General features: G+C 39.0%; 1 protein-coding gene across 1 annotated transcript in view; it reads right to left on the bottom strand.

Moving 5' to 3' along the window:
- Window positions 1-5,432: 5,432 nt before the first annotated feature.
- The window catches only part of MYOF (myoferlin), a gene marked incomplete at both ends in the record, with an annotated part of 67,509 nt that continues 63,124 nt past the window's right edge, over window positions 5,433-9,817 (bottom strand). Inside the window, 7 exons of the mRNA XM_084264753.1 lie at window positions 5,433-5,468; window positions 5,904-6,051; window positions 6,362-6,471; window positions 7,490-7,683; window positions 8,558-8,657; window positions 8,980-9,121; window positions 9,720-9,815. Coding sequence (XP_084120879.1) covers window positions 5,433-5,468; window positions 5,904-6,051; window positions 6,362-6,471; window positions 7,490-7,683; window positions 8,558-8,657; window positions 8,980-9,121; window positions 9,720-9,815 — 826 coding nt within the window. The remainder of the gene's footprint in view (window positions 5,469-5,903; window positions 6,052-6,361; window positions 6,472-7,489; window positions 7,684-8,557; window positions 8,658-8,979; window positions 9,122-9,719; window positions 9,816-9,817) is intronic.

Raw genomic sequence — 9,817 nt, 5'->3', positions numbered from 1 at the left:
TATTGCCCTGAGTGCACAAGTTTGTTTTCAGGGTCTTTCGCTAGTTTGGGGGCAGGGGAGGTACGGTTCTCTTTCATTGCTTTTGGGATTTCCATTCCCTGTTAATCGCATAAGAGAAGCTTAGAGTCTTAAGTGAACAGATAATTCTTGATCCATGTATATGAGCAAAAAGAATTCAGATTTGCATGAAAATAGCTATCCTCAGGTTAGACCTTTACATTTGGAAATAAGCTCTTTTCCCTCTATTGTTATGTGTTTTATTTAATGTGAATGGTGGATGTTTGGTGAGGGCCAGAGGTTTGTTTGACTATTCAGATTCATTGGCAGGGTTTAAGTTGGCACAGCATGGATCAGAGCAAGATGAGTGCAGACACCTTATTTCTAATTAAAAACACACACACATATACTTGTGCAATTGGAGTAAAAGTAAATCCTTTCTCAGAGCTGATTACTTCTACCTGTTTTTGTGTTTAAACTGGCAGCACAGGGAGACCATCCTATTTTATTTCAGGATTTTTTTAAGGCAAGAAACAGAACCAAAAGCTGGAATAGGTCCCCAGTAACAGAACCTCTGTATGGCAACACCAGATGAAGATCTCACTAGGTGTTCCGGTTCCTTTTGTACTTGTCTCAGAGTGATCTGATGCAGGCAGGATTAGTTTTAATCGGCTGCCTTTTACTCCAAAACATGAACTCTTGAGCTTTGAAAAAAGCCCACTGAAATACATTTCCTCCACCAGGCCAGGGATCAGAGGTCCAGAGCAGGAGCTCATCACTGGAGTCCTGGAGATGCCGAGGCCACAAGTAGCCTTCGGTGTGTGTTTCTTGCACGGGAGAAGTAGGGGTATAAGGCTAAAGCAGAGCCACTAGTGATCTGTGCTATCAGTTCCCAGCCAGATAGATATCTGAACAAAAAAATTTCTTAACTATCATAATTAAAACAAAGGCTTTGTGTGTCCAGGAGTAAAAGCAGAACAGATTCATATACAGAATATTTCTGTAAAGTTTCTGCCCTTGAAATCAGGGAAAGGAGTGTTAAGAAATTTGGGATTTTGCTGTAGAAGTCCAATGCTTTTCTCCAAGGAAATGATAGCTAATGTTTTGCTACTGTCTGGAGCTTTCATTGTTTTAGCATATGTTAATATATGTCTTCTACATTTAGAGTAAGTGTTGGGCTTCTTAAAGATTTCTTTATCTCAACTGGTAGTTGTTTGTGGTGTCCATCCCTATTCTTGGTACATATAGGGACTGGTGGCTAAGCACTTTCTTGTTACATTTTATATTATCTATTTAATTTCATTTTCCTTATTACATTTGTCCTGCTGTGTACAAGTATATTCTTCTGGAAGTCATTCTGTTTTCTAGACATGTTCTTGTCTTCCTGAATGTGTTCTTGTCTCTTGAGTCTGCCTGCAGCTCTGAAACAGTTTTGGGGCAAAGGAACTTGCTGACAACTTCATTTGCGAATATTTTGTTGGATGACTATATCAGATTAAGATACTCTTCTCAAGGCCATAACCCATTATTTCTTCCAACACACCATAGCACTATGGTTTGAAGGAAATCAGAATAGTCCCACACTAAAAAATAAAATCTGGAAGGGTGGAGGAAGAGGTTGTGAATTGGAATAAATGTCTAAAGTTAGTAATACCACAGATGCCAGTGCATTGTGAAGTCATGGCTCAGTGGAATGGCGACTCTAAAGCTTGTACATGATCTGTAGAGATCACTTCTTTGTGGTGTTTTATCTGATAACCCGAGTAATAAGAAGTATTCACTCAAGGCTAGAAAACTTGGGAATATTGCAAGGCAGGGCATCTCATATGGCTATGAGAGTGCAATACTGCTCCAGTTTCAAGGTGCTATCTAAGTTCTGTGAATTCCGGGAAGTGATCAGGGGATGTGGTGAAGTATGAGTGCTAGTGTATTTTGTAAAGTTGTCCTAATATGTAAATGTTTCTCTCATCTTGCACTTGTCTGTGGATTTCATCTCTCAGCCACAGCAAAGGTTACAAAGGAGGCAAATTTTTTCAAAGGCTAGCCTTTGAGCAGAGCACTGGGCAGATGTAATGTGCATTCCCTTTTCTGTTCTGTGTATGAATTTAAAAAAAAAAAAGTTCCAATTTTTCTCTTTTACAGAATTGCCTTTCTAAGTCAGGTCCTTGTCTGTGCAAGCACACACACACACCTCTGAGCAATGGAAATAACTGTGTAAAAGCTGAGTGCTGTTTATTAACTGAGCTAGCATTGTCACAAGACTCTGCTGAATGCTGTCATCTCACTTGGTGTGGCTCTCAGGTTCTAAATCGGTACATAGGCAACTAGTGGCATGGAGTGGAAATCCTGCTGTTACAGCATTAAAGTCAGCGGGGACCAGACTTGGAGTCACTTTGTATGTTGTGCACTTAGAGTTGTGCTTTCCAAATAGCTCTAGAAGCAACCGACTTTGATGGGACTGTGTTTTCTTTTAACTATGGAATGTACCTTGTTCATCTCCATATGCGAGAGGTATTCAGGATGGGAATAAGCCAGAAGTGCTGGAAGGACTTGGCGAACACATGAGACCTGGGATGTCATCTTGTGGTTGTTCAAAGAAATGCAAGAACAGCTTGTAGGTGAGTTTTCTGTCTCTTCATTTTACGCTGAGCTGTTTTTATTCTTCTTGAGCCCCATGGTGATTCTTTCTTGTACAATCTGTGTAGTTGTAATGCTGATGACAGTAGCTGTTAACCTCCTTACAGCCCATTCTACTAGTCGAGCTTTGGGATACTACAGTATGTAGCTGTAGAAGTCATGTATTGCTTGGTTACCTACCTGAGCGTATCAGAGAGTGCAGCTGCTGTTGTTTGAATTTCCACGATGTCAAAGATAGGACTCTGACATGCTGCTGGCAAGTGCCATACTGCTGTTAGCCATTTTTTGGTAAAAGCACTTTTTTAGCCTCTCCCTGTCTGTTTCACCTGGCTCACATCTCACGTTTGAATGACACGCAGGTGCAGAGAAGGTAGCCTCATCCACAGTGCCTTTTTCCAGAACAGGGAAGTAATTTTAGACCTAGATAAATCTTTTCTGTGAAGCACAGAGTCTGTGTATTGGGGACTCAGTGACAGTTGTGCAGCACAACTGGCCCCATCAGCTCACAGGCTAAAATAGTTGCTGACTTACCAGTTCAGGCAAAGCAAACTCCCAGGAGGAGGAACTCCTGGGCTTCAGTAATTTCCTGTCATAAGGAAGAGTGCTATCAGTCAGGCACACCTACATTCTGCTTTTTTTCTTGTGTGGCCTCAAAGATGTTTGCCTCAGCGGCTGGCAACGGGAGCGGGACAGAGCTGTCCTGGCTGAAGGGAACGTCCCAGGAGTCAGTGCAGAACAACAAAACTCCAGGCTCAATCTTTGCTGAACTCTTTGAACTAGGCAAAAAGGCTGTTGGAGTCATGCACAGCAGCTACACCTGGGATTGCAGATTTGACTCGTGTTGTATGTAAGTAGCACTGATTGCGTTTTCTTTCTTGTGCACGTGTGTTTTCTTATGTTCATTACTGGAGCAGGCTGGGAGGCAGAATGGCTTCTCAATTATATTTTTAATAGCTCCACCTAATAGACCCTACCAAGCCTATGCATGCGCGGACAAAAAGGCATCTGGAAGAGGGTGAACTCACCTCAGAAGGGCAGTACCTGCCCCTCATCAAGTGCTAGGTGAAGAGGATTGCTCAGATCTCTGCCCCATTTCATAATTGTTTTCTGGGGAATTCTCTTTCAAGTTAAATGCTTTCTAATTACAACCCTTACATGCAATTCACTTTCTTCTCTTAGAATGAAAATAAGGCTGCTGTGATTTTTACCGTCTGTCTGACTTATGGCATTGATTGAGACAGATTTTTAATAGTGGATGATTAAACATTAGCTCATGCAAATTGCCAGTTATTGCTGGAGTGCTATTTCGTCATTAGTGAAGGGACAAACTGTCTGGATGGTGATTAGTTCCAGCTCTGAACTCTCATTCATAGGTCAAAATGCTTGAGCACGTCTTACCAACCCCAGAATAAGGGCAGTGCTGTCTTTTTGACTGGATGACTGCTGCTTGCTTCCTGTTTTGGAAATTATTTCATGTAATACCTTTACTCTAGCTTGCTCAAACAGAATTATTTGGCCTGACAAGTGCATGCTTATACTGTGGTGCTGCTATGAGGAAGTGTTAAATATGCCACAAAAGAGGATGACAGAGATTTTCAAGACTAATTCTCCCTTACATTTTTTTATTATCTTTTTAAAGACAGATGAAATCTTTACCCACTTAAGACTGTGACAGTCATACCAAGTGTTGATTTCAGGTTCTGCCTCAGATTTCCTACATTTCAAGCACCAGAGAATGTTCAATAAGATGTGTCTGCTTTGGCCCTCCATAAATGTGAGGTGGAATCCCAGACTATAACTTGATTTTTTATGCAGGTTATATTTTACTAGGCCCAGGGAGAGAAGAAATACTTCCCATGTACAGATCAGATTTCAAACAAGGGCTGAATCAAGGTTGTGTATCCTCTTATACTTTGATTTAGGACCATTGCTAAATACAAGGAGTATGAACAGTGAAACTATTAAACAAATTTGATTTATTAATTTCCTAATTAATTAAGAAATTAATTGGAACTTTATGCAGAAATATTTCTTATTCCTCACTGTGAAACAGCAGTAAAATACCTTAAACTCCAGAGTTGTGGCATTACATCCTCTGACAGACAGAATACATAATGCAGTACAGTATTGCAACAGAGGAAAAAACCCTGGAAACTTGCATTTTACTTGTGGATAAGTTTATTGAAACATTTGTGAATTACACTAAGTAGACAGTATATTATTTATTTCTGTGCCTATGCAGTTGTTGTCAAGATACATATATAACATTATCAAGTGTAGAAACTAAGAATTTGAAGCAGCATGATACTGAAAACTTTTCTGGAAACAATGTCTGACCCTTCTTTGATTGCACTGTGAGGTTTCTTTGGTACACATAATTATAAGTAGTGCTTGTTTTTCTTTAAGTTAAAATGCAAAGTTTTAAAGTGTGCTCAATAGAAAGGACTTCTGGAAAGGAAGTATCCATTAAAATAAAGAAGATAGCAATAGCAAGCAGCCTTCTGAATAATTTCTATGAAAAATCTAGTTTCAAGGCAATGAAGTCAGAACTTTACCATGTACAAACACTACTGAAGTTAAAAAAAGAAGACATGAAATGTGAGGGGGTTTATCCCCTGTTTTTTTAAAACCTTGTCATGACCCCTTGAGCCTTTGCTAACCTAGTTTAAATTCTTACTTATGTATTTTACAGTTCCAAATACTAGCAGATACAAAGGATGGAGAGCCTTGCTGAATTTGGTCCACAATCTGAGAAAAATCCTCATTCCTATTTAAAAAGATGAGGTAAACGCTCTTCTTTAAATTGGCTTCACAATCTTCATTGACAAATAGTTCTGTTGGGGCAGGAGGGAAGAAACAATAGAGGTTAAAATGTATGCAAATTACTGCAGTGTAGTTTTGTAGAAGATATTAAAATGGATCAGAATGTATTTAAGTAAATGGTAATTTCAGGAAAAATACAGTAAAAATGAGCCAGGTATTTCAGATTAAAACAGACTGAAATCCACTCTAAACAAGCTATTAGCCATTTTTGTGTAACTTATTAACACTTCTAAAGCACTCAGTTGCTCCATCTTTAGTTAATACATTAGTTTTAACACAAATTTTAATTTTTTCTCAATTAAAATCAGTTGATTATAGCTATGAGGATATATTCCCTATCTCCCTGCTGAAACCAAGCTGATAGAATGTCATGTCTGAGTAAGGAGCTCACACATAAAATAACTTCATAGCACAGCTGAACAGCAGTGAGATGTAAGAATTCTTACCGGCAGTGAATAGAGGAGCACTGCTGCGAACAGGAGGAGAATCAGCAAGATCATGAGGCCTATGAAGAGCCATTTAAACCTGCGCCACACAATAAATTTCATTGTCTTGCAGGGATTTGTAAACCAAAGGAAGGAAGTATCTGGACGGCTGTGTTTTGGAAGAAACAAATATTACTCATGCTGTAAAGCCAGGGAATACTTAAGTGTGAGTATAACACATTAAAACACTCTAGTAAGAAAACACTGATAGTTTGTAATGTTAGAGAGAAGTTTCAGTAAACGTGTGTGCTAGTAATACAGAAACCACCCTGCATTTTATCTTTATGCTTGCAGAAGGAATAAGACTTTGCAAAGGATAAGGATCTTATAGATCCTTTACTGCATGCAGATTTGGTCAAGAACATTGTAGTAGTTAGATATTATCTATTTCTCAAGCTAGTAAGAGAAAAACATCTTACTTTGGTAGATCTAGTTTGGGGTTCATGTTTGGTTCATCTCTTCCTTTACCAGCTGGCCTTTCCTCAGCTTCTTTTTCATTGACAACTTCCAATGTCATTTCAACTTTACCCTTCAGAAAACACATGGCACGAGACAAGCATCTTACTGCAACAGCACTAATAGTACTTGACACTTGTACACTAGAGTTTGAGATCAGCTCATTGTGCTCACCTCTGTGTTTCCCATTTCCTCCTCATAGACTTATTTCTGCGCTGTGACAGTGTCACAACACAGTATCAGAGAATGATAGATAAAAGAAGTCACAGTGCATGGAAGTGTTCTGGTAATTCATTTGTGGTTCTGTTTTAAGCTATACATTGCGGGTTTTTTTCCCCAATTTAGTGAAACAAACTCAGTTCTTTCCTTTCAAGAGCAAAACAAAAACCAATTCTTCTCTTCCAAGAACAACTCAAGGACCTAATCTTTTCCAAATGTCTAAGTATCACATTTTCACAGTGTTGTAGCTGATAGATGTTTCTGAATACTTCTGCTGATTTATTGAATTCCAGGAATAAAGTTTAAAGGCAAAAAAAACCACAAGAAGGAAGCAGCAGACACACTTGTAAGGCTTAATATACCAGCAAGTGATAAACAGGCATTTATATTCTTCATAGAACAGGTTAAAATGCTTTAGGTTTGCTGATTGCCCCCATAACCACAAAGCTAGTCTTGGCTCTCAGTACATAAATTATGTTTGCTGTGTGCAAAGATGCTTCAGATTTAAACTTTTTTCTTCAGTCTTTAATGCATCTATGATGTCTTGTGTTTCTCCTAAGCAGCAACGTGATAAATTCATTCATACAATAACTTCATTGGCTGCTTTAGCAAGATGACATGACTCACCCTGGCGCCAGAGTCCTTCAAGTTAAAATCAAAATAAATAAATGTAAGTATTAAACTCATACTTAAAAACAAAAGATTGTTGATGGAGAAAAATTCCTGAACTTCTGCACAGAATGTTCTGTTTGCTGCTCTGTCTAGCCCCTGAAAGCTAACAGCTAAGCTGGGGACACTTAACAGTCTTTCTGAATAACGTGAAAAGCCAGGGGAGCACATCTTAAGTACTTTTTAAGGAAGTAAAATCTTACCGCTAAAATCCGGGAGCCATCCTTTTCAACATAACATGGCCACCACCCCTTCATGGATTTCTGTTCAAAGAGGGAGGCAGTCCTGGGAGCCTTCTGGGAGCTGTCTGCCTTGTATTCTGGAATCATGTCTATATTGCACTTCTCTGGAACTTTTGCAGGAATTATTGTTTTATGTAAATCAAGTTCCACAAAGCCTAGGAAATGGATAAAAAAACAACACTGCACCGCACAGCGTCGTGGTTCAACATCAACCTTCTCTATATCCAAACATGTTATACACAAAAACGAATTAACAGAAGCATTATGTTCTTGTTTGTCTAAGGATGCTGTGAGGCAAAGAGGAGGGACACATCAGGCTGTGTTTAAGCCCATCTTGCTGGTGTTGAAAGTGCTGATGTTCCCCTCCCCCCCTTTTTTAACATGAGATCAATTGATTTTTTTAATAGAGGGGTTTTTTTTTTCCTCCAGACACCTAAACAGAAGGTAACCAAATACTGCAATTTAATAGAAAAGTAATTTCTGGTAGTTAAATGCATGGTTTGGCTAGTTGTAAGAATAGTTATAAATCAATTACTTGTTCTTAGATTTTGAGGCCTATATGCTTTGCATGTAAGCTGAAGTCTTTGGGACCATCTTAATACAGGGCAGGGATTCTTCTGCAGAACAGTATCTCTACAAAAAGCAGGCATTAAGAACAGTGTGAAGTAGACTGCTTAACTCAAATTACAGCCTTATGTCAATATTCTTACTTAGATTTGAAGTACTCTTGCTTTAAGTAATTTTAAAGAAAGAAGCAAAAGTAACTTCTAATATACATTTTAATTTCATGCACTTTGTGACAAGGGCTTACCTGAATGAAAAGTATCTTGGATTATCTGCAAGCAAGGCTTCACTGAGTGAATACTCAGTCATTCATGAGCACAGGTAACCCTGTACTGTGTGGGAAAGCAGGAGTGTATTTGCCTGCTCAGTGTCTGACATTGTAATCACAATCCTTATGCGATAATTTAAAATTGTTTGGTTTTATCTCTTACTTTGAAACAAGAATTCCTTTCTTAGATGCCTTACCCAGATAGTCATCCAAGGAGAACTTGTCATTATCCCATATTTGAATGATCAGTTTGGGTGGGATTCTGAGTTCTGTCTTGTCAAGACTCCAAAAATGTTCCTAAAATGTAAAGCCAAAAACAAAGTCCAAGCACCTTCAAAAAAATACTTATGAAAATTCAAAGCTGTGGTTTGTTAGTACTTGTGACTCTGGAGTTGGTGGAAATACAAAGGAGCTAATCTTGCCCTTGCTAAGAGAAGACTGCTGTTGTTGCCTGTGTGGTGCTCTGGCTCAAAGGCAAAATTGAATCTGTTTGAAATAGCAAAAATTTTTGAGAAAAATACGAAGAACTGAACAAAACTGTCTCCTTCAATACATGCATTTACAGAAATATCAGACTAGTTACAGTCTGTATTCTAAGTACTGAAATTTTTAGACACACCTTTTTGGAAACTACACAGAGTTGCTCTGCTGGGAGGTAGTCAAAAGGAAAAACAAATCTCCAGTTGAAGTTCCCTTCACCATCCAATGATCGGTAGTGAACGTCGGTTTTCTGCTTGTTTTCTTCATTACCAGGCATCCATCTGAAACCAGAGGGAGATGTGTCCAGTGTTTGCAGTGGGACTACACTGGTGCTTATTTGTACTGTTACCATGTCATTAAGTGGCTGCAAACAAGCTTTAAGAGCTGCTCACAGAGTGGAGGAGAGTCTTTCACATCGTCCCTCTGTTTGGTTCCAATTTGGCTCTGTAAATAGGAGCGTCTGAACTGCATTTCTGACCTGCTAAGACCAGTACTGTATCAGTGGTGAGTTGTTGGCAGGTTCTTTTTAATTTTTTTTTTTTTTTTTTTTGAGAAATTAGATCAATGGCCCAGTAGTATTTTTCTCCAATTTCTACTGAACACTTTGCATGAAAACTAGGAACCATAAAAAGTAATAATCCAGGTTATGCAGCACCAAAGCTAGCTCACTTACCTTTTCAGTTGCTTCCCATCTCAAGAAATGAACTTGTGGGATCTTTCACTACACATTAACTGGTCAAGCTTTACCTCATAGTTCTGTACTTCTCTGAGTTTAGCACTATTTTAGAGGCTGTAGTCTCTGGAACCCATGCTCTAGGCATTGCCAGGACATTCTGTACATCACTGATTTTTACGTGTTACATGACAGAGTGCTCCTACCCCTTCACGTAAATGTCACTCATTTCTTCCCCCGTGATGCTCTTTTCATCTAGAAGGACATCCTTGGTGTTCCAGACAATCACCCGCAAGACATACCT

Source organism: Gallinula chloropus, assembly GCF_964237585.1.
Source record: "Gallinula chloropus genome assembly, chromosome: 5".
Taxonomy (NCBI): domain Eukaryota; kingdom Metazoa; phylum Chordata; class Aves; order Gruiformes; family Rallidae; genus Gallinula; species Gallinula chloropus.
The sequence above is the reverse complement of the archived record's forward strand: the minus strand, read 5'-3'. Positions and strand labels throughout refer to the sequence as shown.